This window comes from Mercenaria mercenaria, chromosome 16, assembly GCF_021730395.1.
Source record: "Mercenaria mercenaria strain notata chromosome 16, MADL_Memer_1, whole genome shotgun sequence".
Taxonomy (NCBI): Eukaryota; Metazoa; Mollusca; class Bivalvia; order Venerida; family Veneridae; genus Mercenaria; species Mercenaria mercenaria.
The window spans coordinates 25,777,287-25,798,140 of record NC_069376.1 but is presented as its reverse complement, the minus strand read 5'-3'; the positions used below and the strand labels follow the sequence as shown (position 1 = coordinate 25,798,140).

Sequence of the window (20,854 nt, the reverse complement as noted above, 5' to 3'; positions counted from 1 at the left end):
CATGACGATGTCACTTACATTCTTTGCACTATGGTTTTTCATAATTTACAGTGAAATGCAAGAAATGTTTACATATTCTCTTGTTTCGAAGTTTAATGGAAGTGCGTTGCTAGAAGCACACACGTGCTCTGAGAATTTCGTTGTCTTCGAGCTCAAGAAAAGTCTGAATACTTTACACTGTTTTCTGATTTGTCGCTCGTATCCTTCATGTTTTGGAGTGTTTTATCAGCCGGAAGCACAAAAATGTGTTGGATGTTCAACTAAAGACGAGTCTGAGTTCTTGATTACGTTATCACCATCACTGTATTTTGAACGAGCTGGTAATTATATTTATTTACATTCTATTTTTATATATGTATAAAGAATGCTATCATTATGGATATAGAAAATTCTCAAAGTCAGTAATATTTTACTGTGAACTCTCAATTTTATGCTTTTGATTTTATGTAACATTTGAAATCAAAGTGACTTTTCTTCTAACAGTTCGTATCTATGCTTCAAGATGATTATCAGACTAAAATGTATTAACTTCACAACATCTACTGTATAATGTTTCTTTTTTTAAAATATTATTATCATTATTATTATTGTTGTTGTTGTTGTTGTTGTTATTATTATTTTTATTATTATTATTTGGATATCGGCCACTATGAGAAAAAAAAATTGAAAATTAACTGTGTTATCGAGAATTCCCGGATACGCAGATGAAAAACATTTTAACGTTTATTATCGAGACTTCCCGGATACGCGGATGGAAAACATTTTAACGTTATCGAGATTTCCCGGACACGCGAATGGAAAACATTTTAACGTTATCGAGATTTCCCGGACACGCGGATCGAAAACATTTTAACGTTATCGAGATTTCCCGGACACGAGAATGGAAAACATTTGAACGTTATCGAGATTTCCCGGACACGCGGACGGAAAACATTTTAACGTTATTGAGATTTCCCGGACACGCGGATGGAAAACATTTTAACGTAATCGAGATTTCCCGGACACGCGGATGGAAAACATTTCAACGTAATCGAGATTTCCCGGACACGCGGATGGAAAACATTTTAACTTTATCGAGATTTCCCGGACAATGATGTAGGACGGCTGCAGAAAAAGAACTGCAGAAAATTTTTGACCGCTGAATAATTAGTGGTGACAACATCCTCCAAAACGATGTTATAAAACCAGTATTGATATATTAAGTCGAGATAATGTTTGTTCTAGCAGATAAAATACACTTGTTTTGAAAATGAAAAAAAAAACCCCCAAAAAAAAAAAAACAGGGAAGGTCAAAACATGACTTAATAATTATCATAGATCAAAGTCGTTTTGTATAATGATGCAGCAAGTTCAAATAAAAATTAATTAATTTGATTATCAATCATTTCTAATTGTAATATCTGCTCTGTGGAAAAATGTATGTTAACAACTTTTTGTGGTTTTATAGCCATTTCCTTGTTTGTTAACTTCATTGACCGGTTGGCCTCAAGAAAATTTGAATTAAACTGATCAAAACATGACTTCTTATGCAAACCCTCGGTCCCTTTGCTGTGCTATAAGACCTGTCTATATTCAACATATATATATATCGTGCTTTAAGATAAGAATATGAAAATTATCGTCATGGAATGAAAGGCTTATTCAATAACTTATTATGCAATAGTCGAACTATTGGTCCTATGTCCCTCGGACCTTGGGCAATAGTTCTGAATATTAGCAGGCAGTCATTCATTAAGTGTATAAAATAGAATTCCACTGGAGTTGGTGCAATATATGGCTAAATATTTTGTACAATTAAAGTACTTCAAATTGATTTAATGTAAATAAATTTTGTATTTTCAAAACAAGCTAAGTGTAAAAGAAACCGATAGGCTTCTGAAGTCTTTAAGTTAGTAAAAACGTGTTGGGAACTTGCATGGAATAAGACAAAGTTTCTTCAAAATACGAGAAGCTTATTCCGTCTTGATATTCCCGTTATGTGCATAGATATGTTCAATTTACAGGTTATCAAGTATTCACTATTCTCCAGCTATGCTGGCATGAATAGGGGTGTATATCATTAATGCAAAGTATGGACAAGCACTTGACTAATTTACAAAATATTTTAGCAACAGTTGAGTGGTGAAATACATCACATTTGTCCTTATTATTTTTTTTTTTTGCAGATATGAGAGCATGTTCAGAGTTTTCTTGCTACCTGCTTGTTCCCGAGGAACACACCTGGAGTGTCGCAAAGGTTCTGTATTTTTAACGTTTTTCTACACTTTGTAATGTACAATAAATTTAAAGTCTGTCTGTTCTTTAGGCAATTTGAGTCTGTGCAAAGCTACAATTTTGTCTTTATTCTCCGTAACAAGTTTTTCCCCCTTTTCTCATCAATTTTTAGCATCATTATGACATTTTTTACTTTTCGTGTATACTGCTAGAATTTTTTTAAGGATTAAAAAGACCAATAAGTTAAACATAATTTTAAAACCTTATTACAAATGTATGTTTTATTGATTTTTCTAATAATGTAATGTAATTGCCCACTTTTAACATGAACTTATTTTAAAAACTGAGTATTTTTATTTTTATTTCAGTATAATTCTTGTTTTACATTTGCAATTGATAGGTATCAGTATATTTCAACAGTCTGAACTGAAACTATATCTAGCTTCTGAAATAATTTATTAAAGGGAGGTAATAATATTTTTCAAACAAGCATATCTAATGAATTTCAGCTAAATATACAGTTGTCAGTGCAGTTCTTTAATAATACAATAGGTCTAATATTTATACCATTCCTTAGGCAAAATATTCTTCTTTCAAATTTAGACTTGGTTTATAACTTCAAATTTAAAAGAATCGCATGAAAATCTAATATGCATAAGCGCTTAGTGAACAAAAAAAAGAACATATCAGATACTTCGGATTAATCATTTTAAACTTTAGACACTGCTATACTATATAATTGAGCCGCAGCACGAGAAAACCAACATAGCGCTTTTGCGACCAGCATGGATTCAGACCAGCCTGCGCATCCATGCAGTTCGCTAACGGTTTCTCTAATTGCAATAGGCTTTGAAAGCGGATGCGCTGGTCTAGATCCATGCTGGTCGCAAAGGCACTATGTTGGTTTTCTCATGGCGCGGCTCATATATCATTCTAAAACTCAAAGGCTGGTAATCAGTATTCTTTTTATAATTTTGAAACATCTTATTTAGTTTGAAATTTCTTACAAAAAAGATTGTGAGTGGGAATATTTTCCATTATCAAATTTATGAAAATAAAAAGTGAAATGTTAGTATGTATCATTATAAAATTTCCAGTATATGATTTTTAGCATAAAACAACATTTTCATGCAAGTTATTTGCAAATATTCTTTCTTCTTCAGAATTGTGATTTTTTTAGTCTTTAAGAAATGGAAAAAATACATTTTTGCCATAAAATTGACATTTGAGGCGCATTCGAGTAGGTGTTCGGACTCTTTGTGGGAAAAGTAATGTAATTTTCAAAGAACTCGGTAATAAATTGAAATTTTTCTATGAATGTAAAATAATTTTGAACTGATTTATATTTCAGAACAACTGTGAACTACATGGAGGTGTCTTAGTTAGTATAACGTCGCAAGAAGAACAGGATTTCCTGAATGATTTCCTTCTGTCGAATGATAACGGTGAGTATATTATGATTATTTTGTAAGCTGAATATCATGTAATGGCTGACTTAATCGAGAACAGTGGTACAGAGATAGGAAAACTTATGTGATAAAACTTTTTATTCTATACCTATATAAATTCTGTCAAAGATATAGCTTACATTTCACCAGGAAATACGAGCAGTCTGAAAAAAAATCCCGTATTGTACTTTCCAAAAATCCCGTATTGTACCTCCCGTATTGTGTGTTGCCGGACTACTTTCATTAAATATGCATGAGCTGACGCAGTTATATAAACAGCGCACACAAAAAACATCACTAATTTCATCATTTTAGCATCAACAAACATTTAAGATTTCGTTCGATTACAAAGAAACAAACAAAAAGACGGAGGTATATAATAAAGGGGTCATTACAACAGTAGCTAGATCTGTGAGTTTGTATTCGGCTCTCGTGGATTTTGCAAGGACGGATCGCACTCGGCGCGTGAGCGCCTCGTGAGATCCGATCTGGCAAAATCCACGAGAGCCGAATACAACACCACAGATCGAGCTACAGTTATAATATCCCTATTATATGATATTATTATATAGCTTTACGTGTAATAACTTGTCCTCAAGTGTACTTATACTGTATATAAAAAAATCCGTCTACAGGATGTCCCATAATACTTGAAACCTTTTCGTTAGCCCATATTGTTTTGTAAAGAATCTTGCATACAATACGTAGTTTAATATTCGTTATTATTCTGCTAATTGATGTATAATATTTGTATATATTAACCTGTTTATAGTGAAGATATATAGTAGCTAAAAAAATGTAGTTCTACAAAATATGACCCAGATGCCCTCTGCGTTAATTTCGCCGTTCTTTTACCTTATTTGTCTTCTTATTTCTTCCTTTAGCGGAAATATTTGAAAGACAGAGTCGAAATGCATGCGTCAGCGGCAAATACTTAAACGAGAAAAACGAAGCTTCACTACACAAAAACTGCACTTTCGTTGTCATAACTAAGCAAATAGTGACGTCATTTTGAGCATATTCTGTAAAACTTTAAATTTTGAAATGATGAATATCTTTAGTATTGAAAGATAAATATATTTATGTAAAACACCAAATAAAAATCTAAAGTATGCGTTTTTAATATTTCAAATTTTATGTTATATGAAAAGGTGTTTATTGGCAATAAAGGCATGTGCAAATTATTCTAATCAATGATCAGCCGCACCCGACTTATCTTAAATCTATTACCAGTACATCAGATTATTTTCAGCTAAATGAATATATAAAAAAACAACTTAAGTAATGCTTTTTGGACAATGCCTCAAATATTGTACACAGAAACGTTGCTGTCATACAAGTTTACATTTTATTTATTTATTTATTTATATATTTATTTATTTAGTTCCTCCAAGAAGTTGGATCGGTGGTTACAAAAATGAAAGCGTGTTTGTCTGGCTTGATGGATCATCTGTAGAGTATGGGAACTGGAAGTCCGGAGAACCAAACGGAGATGGACACTGCATCGAAATGTGGCACTTCGCAAACAACATATGGAATGATGCTGGGTGCAATTATCAGTTTGCCAGTATTTGTGAATTTAAATAAATCTTAAATAATGCCCCAACGATAACGTGATGTTTTCAAACATAACTATAAATGGATTAAAATGAAACATATGGAATTCAACATTTTGGTAACTTGATAAATTGGAAATATTTCTAGTTTTCGCAGCAATTACTGATTAGCTCACAGATATAACAAAACACACTTTTTCTCCATGTGGGTTCGAAACTCAGAGACGAAAATCTATTTTCTTTATATTTTTGCGTAGAAATATTTTGATTCCTTCAAGTGTTTATCATTTTTGTATGTGACGATACGAGAATTATGTAGGTATACTAGTATATAGCACATGTGAAAGGTTTAGTGCATATCAAAAATAATATTAGTTAAATGCTTTTAAATATATACAAACATATGGAAAGGGTGCGAATAATGAAAATATGTTATATGAAGATATATATGTCAATACAAATTATGAAAAAAAAAGAAACAAAAAAATAAGGTGACAAAAAGGAAAACGGATGGGGAAAACATGCAAAAAATTCCTCATGAGGATTCGAGCACTAAAAACGATTTTATGATTTGATACTGGTACCAGCGTTTTAACCGATTGCATGAGCCGTTTTGCCAATTAAATAAAGGAAACACTGATATTTACTGGTCAATAAGGCAGTAATAAATTATAAAATGCTGTTATATCGATTAACACGAAGTTGACTCGTCCTAGCTTTTGTGCGGGAATTACGTTATCGTTGGGGAATAGTATTGTGTATCTAAGATGTTGGTTTGGGCTAAAATTTCAGTCTTTTCATCAGACTTTGAAGATGTTACTTCAGATTAACTACGCCGATTGGAATCTTCCTGACTACTTAAGACTTGCACTTCCTTTGTTATATGTATACATGTAATACAGTATTACCTCTCATGTAGCAGGTTTTAACGACATTTAAATTCCCGCAGAGTTTACATAACTAAATGCAGAGTGACCTTCTACACATAATAAGTGTTTGCGTATAGCCAATAGTTTAGACACCTTTATTCAGTATGTTTCGGTAAAATGTTTAGGACTGCGGGTACAACTGCACTTCATGCACTGGCATCTCTTTAAATAATAAGATACAACTAATTCCAAAAAGTTTTATAGTATATTGGTCCAGAGTTAGTTATATAAGATGTTTCCATTGTTCATTCAGTAACATAACTCAGACTGCATCATCTGTGACAATCAAAGATTATCGGTGAATTTTAATATGTACATTTTTGGTTCAGATATCTTCAGATGACAACGAACTCAAGGTTTATGGGGTATATCATCAAAACACAAAAATTTCAACAACCTACCTGTCAGTGACCATTACGTGTTCTGCAGTACTGTCCTGTACGATGGATATATAAAGTATTTTTAAAAAAAATGAAAACGTTGTCCCCCTTTAGAAATGAATGTCATTTATAAAGAGAAATAAAAAAAACAACATTGCTGCAAACTACATTCAACCTAGTTATATGAAATTTGAAATCAGCAAATGCATAAGAAACATGTAACAGTTCTTTAAAAATGGTGAGTTTTGAAAGAAGTTAACTGTTCAAAAGTGTGGTTCCTTTATGCAGTTCTTTTCCGTAATTCAATGTATATATCGGTGTACTGACAATTGTGTAGCGACCAGTAAGTACTTTTATCCTACCTTCATGCAAAGTAAAGGCAAAAATCAAGGGGTCAGATAAATTTTGCTTTATCTGGTCAGTGACTAAATAAAGCTTGGCGGACTACTTTTTGGATTTTTTTTAAAACGACGCCATCTTGTTTTTGAGAATAACTGCTAAAAGACATATTTATGCAATTATTTTCATAAACGCGCTTTTATTAGGTATGTGAGACCATCACAAATGTATAGTGTATGCATACCGTACTTGCAATTACTACAAAAAGTTTTTATAACGGAAACGCTCGGAGAAACGGAAAGTGACTCCCATGTATAGCGTTTGTTCAGAATTTTAGCTTTCTTCTCGTCAGTCTAGGAATATATTGCATCTGTAATGGAGTGTTATTGAATAAAATCATCGAGGAAACGGTTTGCCTATTCGTTTTGTCAAGCGGCGATATGGCGTGTATATAAGTCTCGTCAATCGTTTGCTTGGTGAGGATGGGCAATCCGACATTCAACTGAACTTCGGACAAAACTTCACTTGGCAGCAAATTAAAATTATTCTTTAATGTTCAGCAGAACAGGTCAGACACAAAGCAGAACAAGGTTAGCCTTTGTTTTTCGGCTCTAATTTTATAATATTTTTATTTTAAAGACCTGTTTGTGTAATGGTGGGGCGTATTAATTTCTGTGCAAGACAGACTCAGATCTAGTTGGTGGTAAATTTTGAATTTTAATTAAAGAATGATTTTAGATCAGAAGGTAGGATAAATAGAACATTAGGTTACTGTCTTATAAATTTAAATTTATTAAGTTCGTCTACGAAAAAATAAAAGTCTCGGCAGAGCCTCGACTTTTATATTTTCTCCGACTCACTTAATAAATTTAAATTTATAAGACAGTAACCTAATATTCTCTATCACCTAGCTTCTTTTTAATAAATAAACAAAGTCCGTTTTCAAAATGTTATTATTTATTTACACTACAAATATTTTTCAGTTTTTTTTTTCTCACACAAAATAAATGTTAAATAAAAATGATTTATCTACAAATTTCTTGTTGTTGTTTACTATAAAGTTACTATATCCAAATAAATTTATATATTAGTTTTTAGTTTTTGCATGATATATGTAACACTACTTAAAAAACACGTAAAAACTGATTATTTCGTGACGGAGCTGCATGGAATGAATAGGTTTTCATGCGTCCGTGTTTTAAATCAGTATATTTTTTGTTTTATTAAAGACTTTTTATGAAACAACGAGTTAATGAGACCCTTAGGCTTTCGTGAGTTATTTTTCTCGAATCAACAGCCCTTCTTGAATGCTCCTACAATGCATAGTGGTAGGATAAAATGACCATGGAAATGCAACTAACCTTTCCCAAACAGAACAACGCAGAACAACAGCGCAAAAGAGCGCATTTTGCAGGAATTTAATGAACTTTGCTTTTTGTAGTTTCTACTGCTGTAGCTACCTACGCTCAATTTATATTGATCCACACCTGTATTTCATACTGTGCGAGGTGTGTGAGTGATAAAAGAAGCTTTATAAAAGACATTATGAAGCGAAAAAACAAGGGTTCGCTAATTTCCAATTTCTTTCCTCTTTTTATATGAGGACGTCATCCGAGATGCTGGCCGAGGTCATCGTCAAAAGTGCTTAGAACACTGGCATGGCTTTCTCTTGGAGTATGATTAAACCAGAAAATTATTTCTATTGGTTCGCATTGGAACAAATCTAAGTTTAACGAAGCGCTATTAGAAAGAAATCGATTAAATGATATAAAACAGTAGATTTTTATTTTATTTGGTTAGAAGACAGTAATAGATGATAAAAAAAAACAACCAAAAGTAGCATTTTCTACAGATTTAATTTGCGAGCAATGTTCACCATCTGGTACAGATACATAGATTATCATAGCAGTGTTTAAGACTGTCGCTGATGCAGCTATTCCCAGGCACTTGCAGGTTTATGCAGTCATCTCTTGTTGTGCAATCTGTAAAAGTAGTTAAAGTATGAACAAGAAATAGTCTTGAAATTTAATTTCTTAACAAAATACTTACATTGACTTTAATAATAATGTTTGAATAAATAATCTCATTTAAAAACATACTTTACTTATTCCATTTCTTATGAATAATGGATTAAGACATGAGCAACTTTCGTACAAAATAATTTTGAATGTAGACTAACATGCGCAAACAACCTTATTACGGTTCTGTCAGTCATCTAGACACAAACCCGCCCGCTTAGCTCAATAGGAAGAGCGCAGATCTACGGATCGCGGAGCCGCGAGTTCGATTCCCGGGCGGGCCGTATGTTCTCTTTGAAGGTTTGATAAAATACACTGTGTCTGAAATCATTCGCCCTCCACCTTTGATTCATGTGAGGAAGTTGGCAGTAGGTTTGTACTGGTACAGAAGTCGAGAACAATATTTCTGATGTCAAAACGTACCATTTCCTATTTCTTTGAAAGAATTCAAAGTCAAAATTATATAGATGCAATCAAAACGTACTGATTTGCATCTGCAGTGACTGTGTAGATTATTTGCTTGTTTTGGGTTTAACGCCGTTTTTTTCAACAGTATATTTATATAATGGCGGATAGTTAACCTAACAATTGTCTTCCCGGTCACTAGTCAAACCTACAAGTCTTTACAATAAAACAGGATGGGAACTGCGTTACATTAAACATAGATTGATAACGCGTAACATGCGAGAGTGGCATTGGTGCACGTCATTGAAACACAGCCGAGCTTTTCTATACATCTAAGTGTGTGGAACAAGAGGTGCACTACAGTGTATAAGAGACAAGTGGGTTTTGTGCCATTCTTATGCTAAAGTTGTATATGGCAGTATATGAAACAGAGATATGAGTAATTTGTGGTGCATTATAGTATATAGAAGTGAGGTTTGCTTTGAGCTACACAGTATTCTATCAAATACAGGAGGAATAAGCTGTACATTTTAGTCTCTGAAACAGAGATGTTGATATTTCCCAGCAGATAGTTGTCTTTGGGACATGCTACTCTTTTTTCATTAAAGGAAAGCGTGTAAAACAATGCAGGGCTATAGGGCTAAACACAACAGTTTTCCGTACTGAAATTGCCTTAGTACTACAAAGGAAATTCATGAAACATATATGCCCTTTTAAAGTTAAGGTGACACACATTAAACATAAAAAACATCCTGAAAAATAAACAAACAAAAAATCCTTTTAAAAAATTGTTACACTCTGTTTATCGGTTTTGTGTACTAGAATATTCTGGAACACAATAGAATATAAAAACTTATTTGCATGAAGTCTCAAAATTAGGTCAATAAACATTTGCTCACCAATAAAGTAAAACCTATTTAAGGGGAATGACATATACATAACATCATATTCTACCATTGCCCGTCACCTAATTATCAAAGTGCGGTGATAGGATAGTAGAATGGCTGGATGGTTGGATAGTAGGATTGGAAGACGAGCGATGATAGGATAATACGGCAGGGATATATGAGAGATGGTTGGACGACAGAATGATATATGCAGTCCTACAATTCTACCATTGATATCCTATCATCACTATCCTAGTATCACCAACCAACTATTATTATATTCTATTATCCTGCCTTCCTACCACCGTGATTTGATAATCAGGCAATGGTACGATACGAATAAAACAGTATTCCATATTTTAATGTCTTTCAAATGTCACTAAATATGATAAAGTTAGAAGAAAATGGCGAAAGGCGATGGCATGACAAACTCTATGTCTTGTAGTCTGAGTGCTATGTATAATGATACCAAAATTTATTACATACTCTTTCATAAACTCCGTTGAGTTACAGTGAAACCTAAAGCGTCAATATTTTTCCATATTTGACGTCCAAATTTTATATCGGATGCATGACGTCATTTGCGACGTCAGTGTTATGCAGGTCGTCGCGTTTAAAAGTTCTTTAACTAAGATATTTTCAATTTTACTCCTGCTAAAGAATAAATTTATATTATTTATATATTAATTATAAGTGTAGTATATGTATGTAATAAAAAGATTATTAGATTTGCATCGAAAAATATGCACTCATATTTTCGCTGAATAATATTGCGCTCCTAAAAGTCTCGCAATATTTCCGCTGCAGAATCCGTGCATATATCTTGACACTATTAACCTATATATATTTAAAATAAATTTACTGTTCTATTCTGTTCTGTTCTGTTTTGTTCTGTGTTATAACCATGTTATTTAACGCAGTGACCTAGGGTTCTTATCTCGAATAGCCCAGTTTCAAACATGAAATAGAATTTAAAAGTGGTTATTCAGATGTTAATTAGGTAATGGCATTTGCACTTATTTGTGTTCATTCAGTGCTTAATGCATGTTACAATGTACGATTTTCAGTAAAGGTATTCTATCCTGATTATGTTAGCATGATTATGCATAAATTTAAATAAACATATCTGAATAATATGAATATAAAAACAAAACTCTTGTTTTATATGTGCCGAAGATTTATCGTTTAATATATTTATCTGAAATTCATTAGTTATGATGTTTGCAGTTTATAAAAATATTATTACTTCACTTTATCTATCCTGGTTGCACAAACGTAAAATTGTTGACGATGCATGACGAACACGATCATATAAGCTCACCGAGAGCACCTTGCTCCTAGGTTACCTAAACACCTACTTTTCCATGTACATATTTCCATTTCACCTCTCTTGATAGGAAGTTAATTTTCGTTTTGCTCATTTAACAGTTATATAACAAAATCAAAGAAAGAACATTTTAACATTAACTGTTAACTGATATCTTTTTATGCTCCACCCAATATAGTTTGTGTGTAGGCAGAAAAGCACACACGATTTTGGAACATGTTTGCAAAACAAAAATGTGACCCAGATGGTGTGTATCTGATACTTTATCACAAGATACAGTAAATACTTTCAGACCATAATATTAATATGAAAATTTGAGATTGATCTTAATAGAAGAAATACCATCTACGGTCTATATGCCTTACAAAACAAAATTGCGTTGTGTTTCCGATAATACTTCAGAAAAACTATTTTATTTCATTGTTAACATATTCATGATTTAACTTTTAATTTGGTTACTGGATCAACTGTCAACCAGTGTTCGTAGGAAAGAAAAACTAATGTTCTAGTTCTAGTACAGGCCATAGGGATTAGATGAACAGTGGAACTAATTATGATCGAAGAATTACACGATGTTACAGCAGGGACGCGCATGTATCAAGAACACCTGCTTTTATGGCAGTGACATTTAAACAGAAAACTAAGAAGTGTTAACTCAACACAAAATTAGAACAGTTATTTAACAAGATTTAAATATGTTTCCAATGAAAATAGCGAAAATGGTTTTCAAAAAAAAAAGGTTAAAAACCCGGTGATTTTTCATAACTGCAATAATAATATGTTTTATCAAGGACAATGTCTGTTACAGGAAAGAAATTTAATCGGAAACCCTAGACAACGTTCTTTTTTTTAGAATAGTTTAAAAACGTAACAAACTTGATTCATAAAAATGCATTTTAGGTATTTTATATAATTCATATATTGCTATGTAACAGGAGTGAACAAGATGGAACAGTACATTTAACATCATTCTTTCTTAACACAAATTAAAAACTATGTATGTTCTAAGATAAGGTCAAAATGGAATTGTAAAACAGATACTTACCTTGTTAAAGATAACTTAATCATCATTATTATATAAGTTCATTTTTACGATAACAAGATGCACATGTTATTCATTGTAACACTTGTGACATATTATTATTTCATACTAGATTTATGTAGCGTCCTTTTCAAGATAAATACGTTCAAATGCGTTTTCTATACAAAGACAGCCACAAAGGGCGACAATTTCATACTCTGCTAGTGCAACCACACACTGAGCCACACAAAGAGGCTTGTCTAGCAGACCATGTGCTCGCAACTATTGAAAAACAGATATGAGTACGAAAGGTGATCGGGAAGTTCGCAGTCTGTTCGTATGACGTACTTATTATTGTGAAACTTAAAACAAACTTTAACATTTTCTAATATATGTAGAGTTGATATTTTTAAATGTATTTTATACTATTCGCTGAATTATCAGTGCATAGCAAACCCGCATCAGAATAAAAAAAAAATAAGCACCTTCCAACATTTTTAAATTTATTACTACCGCATTTGAATGCGCTTTCTTTTCCGTTCGACCGATCGACATTGTCTGCTGCCTATCGTCTTTCATGACGTCATTATAAATTTTGACGTTTGTGTGTGTGTTTTCGGTTGTAAGATAATCATTTTTAACGCCGTTGCCACTAACCGAAATTTCAAAAACCATAACTTTGGCGGGAAACGTAGATTTATGAGCAGCCGTTAGATTTTGTGTGGGATTAAACAAGACACCAAGTGAAGCGTTAAAGATATTAGAGAGTACCATTACGACCAAGAAATGCAGTAGGGCGCTTGTCATTAATTGGCATCGAATCGAGGGTCATGTTGGATAAAATACTAGGTCACTCGGTAAAATCAAAGAAAAAGCTTGTTTACGCTCAAGAGGCCACTTTTCAAAATAATGTATGTATCAGTCGAACAAGACAGTACAGCAGAAAACGTAATAATCAGGTAGATTTTTGATAATGATGCTATTTGTTTATCAAATATTTCTGTGTTTTGATGATATACCCCTAACCCTTAAGTTTGCTATCAGTTGAAGATAAATGAACTAAAAAATGTATATGCATTAAAGTTTACTGATAATCTTTGACTGTCAAAAGATGATGCTGTCTTGGTAATGCTACTTAATTTATAATGAAAACATCTTAGAAGACCATCTATGGAACAATGTACTAATGAAACCATTAAGGTAGTTCTGCACGTTTGGTAAACCGGAAGTGATGGCGTAACGTCATTTATCCGGAAAACGTAGAATAAAGCCTGGATTCGACGTACGGAAATGAAAATAATTTTATGATTTAATCGAAACCTGTGAGTAAATTTATTACAATGGCACTGTTGCTATATTTCTAAAGTCAAAATATCATATCAAAACATATGACACGTTAAAAAATTCAAAAAAATGTCTTAAAATTAGCGTGAAATGTCCGGTTCACTTTAATCTTGGTCAAATATCTCAAAAATAAGCACACGGACCTATAAATTTTATTTCACCAGATTATAGGCCATGTGTTTATTTACAACTGTGAGAAGTTTCATCAAAATCTACATTGTAGAAAATTTTTCATTCGCGAAAATGTTATGAAAGTTATAATTTTCCCATAGACTCCCATTATGAAATATTGCGTGAGGTCCATTTTTTTTCAAATCAGTCTATCAAAAAATCAAGCACACGACCCTATCCTTTTTATTTGCTGAATTTTCTAGGTATATTCTAAAGTTTTGAAAAATCAGTGTTTAATCAAATTCTACATTGTAGAAAAAATTTCGATCCAAAAACTCTTCGGAATAAGTGGTATCTTATTATCCAGTGCAGTTGTGCTCGCAGTCAAAAACATTTCACAGAAATATCTTTTGAACAAAGGAGTCTAAACTCTTGGCCATAAGCAAGCACTTAATTAGGTCACTCATGATTTAAGTAAACTCTGCGGGATTTTAAAATGTCGAGCCGAATTCTGTCATAAAAATACCTACTGTAGATGTGATGATACTGTATTACACATATGAGCCGTGCCATGAGAAAACCAGCATAGTGGGTTTGCGACCAGCATGGATCCAGACCAGCCTGCGCATCCGCGCAGTCTGGTCAGGATCCATGCTGTTCGCTTTCAAAGCCTATTGCTATAAGAGAAATGTTAGCGAACAGCATGGATCCTGACCAGACTGCGCGAATGCGCAGGCTGGTCTGGATCCAGGCTGGTCGCAAACCCACTATGTTGGTTTTCTCATGGCACGGCTCATATATATAACGTAGGGAAATGTCAGTCTTAAATAGTCAAGAAGATTGCAATCGGCGTAGTTAAATTGAAGTCACAGTTTTAAAGTCTGGTGAAAAGTACTTGTCGTCGGACTGAAAGACGTCATCTTAGATTCTTATTTCTCACTTATCGGACAGAAAAATCTCTATTTTTAGAAATGCTGGAAAATCTTATCTCACATGGGTTATCCCACACTCCTGTGACGGACTACTTCATGCACTGAATATACATATTATTTATGTAAAATAATTAAAAATCAGGTACCTTTATCTTTTCTCTCCGTTCCTTATAGTGTATTTCTCGATTCAAAATTCATTACTTTATGATAAGAACGTACCGTTATGCTACAAACGATAAAACTAAAGAGGAACTTTGTTATTGTGCGTCACTGAAATGTCACGACGTCACTTCTGCTTACAGACGTCAATTTCCCGCGTTTTAAATAGTTTCATATTTTCATGCTTGTTTTTATTGTTTCTGTTGTGGTAGGTGAGAAATAGAATCCATCATTGGTGTTCGATGAAGATCGGAAATCCCAACCCTCGGGCGCACCGCTCAAGTCTTAAACTCGGCACAGCCTCGTTTAAGACTTGACCGGTGCGCCCTCGGGTTGGGATTTTCTGATCTTAACCCAAGACCAATGACAGATTCTCTATTTCCCAACGATAGCGTGATTCCCGCAGTAAAGCTAGGATGAGTCGTGATTCCCGCACTAAAGTTAGGATGAGTCGTGATTCCCGCACTAAAGCTAGGATAAGTCAATTTCATGATAATCGATGAAACAACAATTCATAATTTATTACTTACTTCATTGAAAATATCAGTGTTTCTTTCATTTTACTTGGTAAAATAGCTTTGTCGATTAAAATACAGGTACCACTATCCAATCATAAAATCGTTTTTTGTATGTGCTCGAATCCTCGTGAGGATTTTTGTAGATCTGTTTTCTCGGGTGGGGGTCCTGTCCATTTCCATATTTTTTGTTTCTTTCTTTGATGATTTGTATAAACGTACATATTTTTATATATTATATTTTCATTTCCTATTTATATGTTTGTGTACATTTATTAGCATTTATTAACATTATCTTTAATATGACACTAAACTTTTCCCATCTGCCATATCGATTTCGAAAATTTTCTGTCGACGTGTCATATAGAAAACGGTAAAAACACTCGAATATTTTCATGCAAAATTAAAAATTATAAATAAACAGTCGTCGCTGAGTTTCGAATCGAAACCACATGGGTGTGTTTTGTTACACAAGTGAGCTGATTAGTAATTGCTGCGAAAACTAGAAATATTTCAATATTCATACATTACAAAAAAAGTTAAATTCCCTATGTTTCATTTTAATCCTATTATAGTAATTTTTGAAAACATCACGAAATCGTTGGGACATTATACAAAATTTATTGAAATTCACAAATACTCGAACGCTGATAATAGCAACCGACATCATTCCATTTGTTATTAACAAACTTCCACATTTCGATGCAGTGTCCATCTCCACTTGGTTCTGCTGTGTTCCAGTTCACATTCTCCACAGATGTTCCATCCAGCCAAACAAACACGTTCTTCTCATTTTTGTAACCACCGATCCAAATTTTCGAAGGAACTGAATAAATAAATAAATATATAAATAAAATAAAATGTAGATTTAAATTTGTGCGATTACAGCGTTTCAATTTGAAATATTTGAAGCACTCCCCAAAACTTATTATTAAAATTTTTATATTTATTTAGCTGAAACCTTATCTTACATTGTGAGTGAGTGAGTTGGGTTTTACGGCGAATCGACACAAAATGGTCATATATCGCCGAGTTATCTTACATTGTATTGAAGATAAGTCGAATGCGGTTGAATAAATTGTGCATGTCTGTCTTGCCACTAAACACTTTATCATATATTCTAATATGCTTGCCTCTGTTAAAACACTTACGCTAGAATGACGTCACATTAACGTGCGATGACGTCAAAGTTTTTGTTGCCACCAAGAAAGAGCGCTTCTATATTTTATCTACTGTTTTAGATTAAGAGCATATTAGAATCGAAATAATTTATAGCACAAAGGTGTTTTAACAATATTTATACACTCGGGTGGTGATACGTCGTTCAAATAATTTCACTCGGGCTGCGCATACGTGAAATTGTAGACGTTCACTTTATTTCATTTGATGTATTACATGAAAACCTTAACATGCAATACTAAACATGTGCATTATTTCAAAATGCATTGTTTTACAGAATATGTCGAACATGACGTCACCATTTGCTTTGTTATGACAACGAATGTGCAGTTTTTATGAGGTGAAGCTTCGTTTTTCTCATTTTATAGTATTTGCCGCTGATATATGTACATACATAGGGCCTATTGACTCTGTTTTCTAAATATTTTCCCTAAAGGAAGTAACAGGAAGACAAATAAGGAATATTAACGTTGAAGTTAACGCAAGATGACATTATCTGGATAACATTCTGTCGTACCGTGTATAGCTTACGGTGCCCCTAAAGTGACATGTTACACAATTTTTTTCCACTTAAGTAATGTGAGACTTTTTTATTTCGTTTAAACGAAATAACTATTTCGTTTAAACGAAATCATTTCGTTTTAACGAAATAACTATTTCGTTTAAACGAAATCATTCCATTAAAACGAAATAACTATTTCGTTTAAATTTCGTTTAAACGAAATAACTATTTCGTTTATTAATAAACGAAATGATTTCGTTTTATCGAAATTACTATTTCGTTTAAACGAAATGATTTCGTTTTAACGAAATAACATTTCGTAGAAACGAAATCATTTCGTTAAACTATTTCGTTTAATGTAACTTATTTCGTTTAAACGAAATCATTTCGTTTTAACGAAATATTTAACGAAATGATAAAAAAAGTCTCTCATTACCTAAGTGGAATAAAAGTGTGTAACATGTCACTTTAGGGGCACCGTAAAAGCTATATAAAGTTACACCTGTCTTCTTATCCGTTGTACCATTAGTAGCGATTGAGCACATGTTAATGTCGCGGGTGTTTGAAGTAGTAGTATTAAGTATAGAAGGCGTTGGTCAAAATAACTTGTTTATTATAGATAAAAAGTGCATTTTGTTATATTTCGGCAGGAAAAGCTAACGTGTTATTTTGATAAAAAGATCATTACATTTGTAACTAAATTCCACATTGAATTTATCAAAATCGTTGATTAAAATTGATAACACGTTCGGCAGAACGTCTCATTTAATTTTTTTTTTAATAAATTCAGTATGAAAAGACACTCATGTTATTTCTTCTACATACCGTTATCATTCAAATGAAGAAAATTAGTCAGGAAATCTTGTTCTTCTTGCGATTTTATGCTAACCAAAGCACCTCCATACAATTCACAGTTGTCCTGAAATATATATTACTGCAACAGTATTTTTAACGCTATTTAACAGTTAATGGTACTGTCCAAATTTAAAGATGGACACATTCATTAAAGATTCAAGATATATATATAATGATCATTTAGCCTGTTCATGGACGGTAGTGGAAATGCATGCTATCATCCACGACCTCCAGCCCCGGGTTCAGCAGAACTCAACATTTACACATGCTACAAGTACATAAAATCAATTTAGAAACAAGGCGGTCCAAGGAGAATTTAGAAAATTCTTATTATCATGCTAAAAGTGTACAAGTAGTCCAATTTCAATTACTGTAGCTTTAAATATAAAAAGTAGGTCAGTAGGTCATGGTTAAGGTCAGTGAATGTCAGACTCATTTGAGCCGTGCCATGGGAAAACCAACATAGTGGCTATGCGACCAGCATGGATCCAGACCAGCATGCGCAGTCAGGATCCATGCTGTTCGCTAACATTTCTCTAATAGCAATAGGCTTTGAAAGCGAACAGCATGGATCCTGACCAGACTGCGTGGATGCGCAGGCTGGTCTGGATCCATGCTGGTCGCAAAGACTCTATGTTGGTTTTCCCATGGCAAGGCTCATATAAAGAATCTTCCTACCACGTTTGAGAGCCCTAGAGCCAAGCTATGCAATGTTATAAAGTTTAACGAACTAAAGGTCACGGTGTCCTTTACCTTCGCCAGCAGGGTCATCTACTGGTCATGAGCAAACTCTTTACTAAGTTGGAAGGTCCTAAAACCAAAACAATGTCGAGATATCAAGCATAGTTACTTAAGGTTAGGTGACCTTGACCATGACCTTTGCCCTCAGGGTCATCTACTCGTCAGGGCCAACAATCCTACATAGTTTGAGGATCCTAGTCACCTGTTACCGGTACCCTTACCACTACCTTATTGGCATACATTCGCTTTGATGCGGTAACAGTCTACACAACAAACTTAGTGGTCATTGATCAAGTATTTCATGGCTGTAAATTAGTAATATCTGTCCTTAATTACATGGGTGTGACATCCGGGCCTTCGATGCGTGAATTTGTTGCGCACAATGAAAAGTTCACAATAGGGTTTGTTTTCAAATACTGACCATACATTCGAAGGTAACGACTTGTGTTAACCTATGTGACAAATGAAATATTTGGCAGGTTTCAACAGCGCCACTTTTCGTAAAATGATGCTTAAAGGTGATTAGAAAAGAGGGGAAGGCTTTCTTACGGAGAATAAAGACAAAATGTAGCTTTGCACATACTCAAGTTACCTAAAGAACAGACAGATTTTAAATTTATTGTACATTACAAAAAGAAGAAAAACGTTAGAAATACAAAACCTTTGCTGCACTCCAGGTGTGTTTCTCGGGAACAAGCAAATAGCAAGAATACTCGGAACATGCTCTTATATCTACAAAAAATTAGAGACAAATATGATGTATTTCACAACTCAACTGCTGCAAAAACCTCCTGAAAATTAGTCAAGTACATATCCATATTTTGCATTAATGATATGAACCACTATTCATGCAGGCAGGGTTAAAGAAGAGTTAGAACTTGATAACATAATATTTTAATAACTGAACACATATGAGCCGTGCCATGAGAAAACCAACATAGTGGGTTTGCGACCAGCATGGATCCAGACCAGCCTGCGCATCCGCGCAGTCTGGTCAGGATCCATGCTGTTCGCTTTTAAAGCATATTGGAATTAGAAAAACTGTTAGCGAACAGCATGGATCCTGACCAGACTGCGCGGATGCGCAGGCTGGTCTGGATCCATGCTGGTCGAAAACCCACTATGTTGATTTTCCCATGGCGCGGCTCATTATTATATGCAAATAAGGGAAATATCAGAACGACTTAAGATTTTCTTATTTCGTATCCTTACCTTATTCCAGGCAAGTTCCCTGCACAATTTTACTGATTCAAAGGCTTCAGAAGCCTAATCAGTTTCTTTCATACTTGGTTTGTTTTGAAGACATTTACAGTTATTCATGTTAAGTGCTTAAAGAGTACAAAAACCTTTAGCCATATATTGCACCAACTTCGTTGGAATTCTATTACACACTTAATGGATGGCTTGCAGGCTCATAGTCAGAGCTATTGCCCAACGTCCGAATGACAGAGGACCAATAATTCCTCCCTTTTCCAAGTAAGTCATTCAATAAGCGTTTTATAACATGACATTAAATTTCATAGATTTATATTTATTTTCTTTTACTGATAAGCTCAGTAAACATGTGCTGAATATAAACCGGTGATACCGCACAACCAAACGGGCGGAAGATTAACATCAGGAATCATGTTTTAATAAATATAAAATAAATAAAAATAAAATATAAAAAAATAGCTGAAAGGACCAGAAAACAAGCTTGATCAGGTTTGATTTCAAATTTTTCTGAAATCCAACTGAACCAACAAACAGAGAAATGCTGAGACGATTATCAGAAATACACTTTTCCGCATATGAAAATACATTCCAATATTTCAAGAATAGACGAGAATGCTGCTTGGAGTAAAAATGATAATAAAGATTATAATAGAAATGATATTAAAACATCCAGCAATTTTTTTATACATATTTTACATCCATGCAGTTGCAATTTATATTTCGTAAGTAAGTATAGAAGACTCCAAGTATAAGAATTCAAAACATATTTGGAACTTT

General features: G+C 33.5%; 1 protein-coding gene across 1 annotated transcript; it reads left to right on the top strand.

Moving 5' to 3' along the window:
* On the top strand, nt 1-6,874 carry LOC123541324 (lectin-like). The gene is made up of 4 exons (XM_045326747.2): nt 1-320; nt 2,166-2,236; nt 3,566-3,659; nt 5,047-6,874. Exons 1-4 carry the CDS (start codon nt 2-4, stop codon nt 5,247-5,249), a joined length of 687 nt encoding a protein of 228 aa, XP_045182682.2. The 5' UTR covers nt 1; the 3' UTR covers nt 5,250-6,874.
* The last annotated feature ends 13,980 nt before the right edge of the window (nt 6,875-20,854 follow it).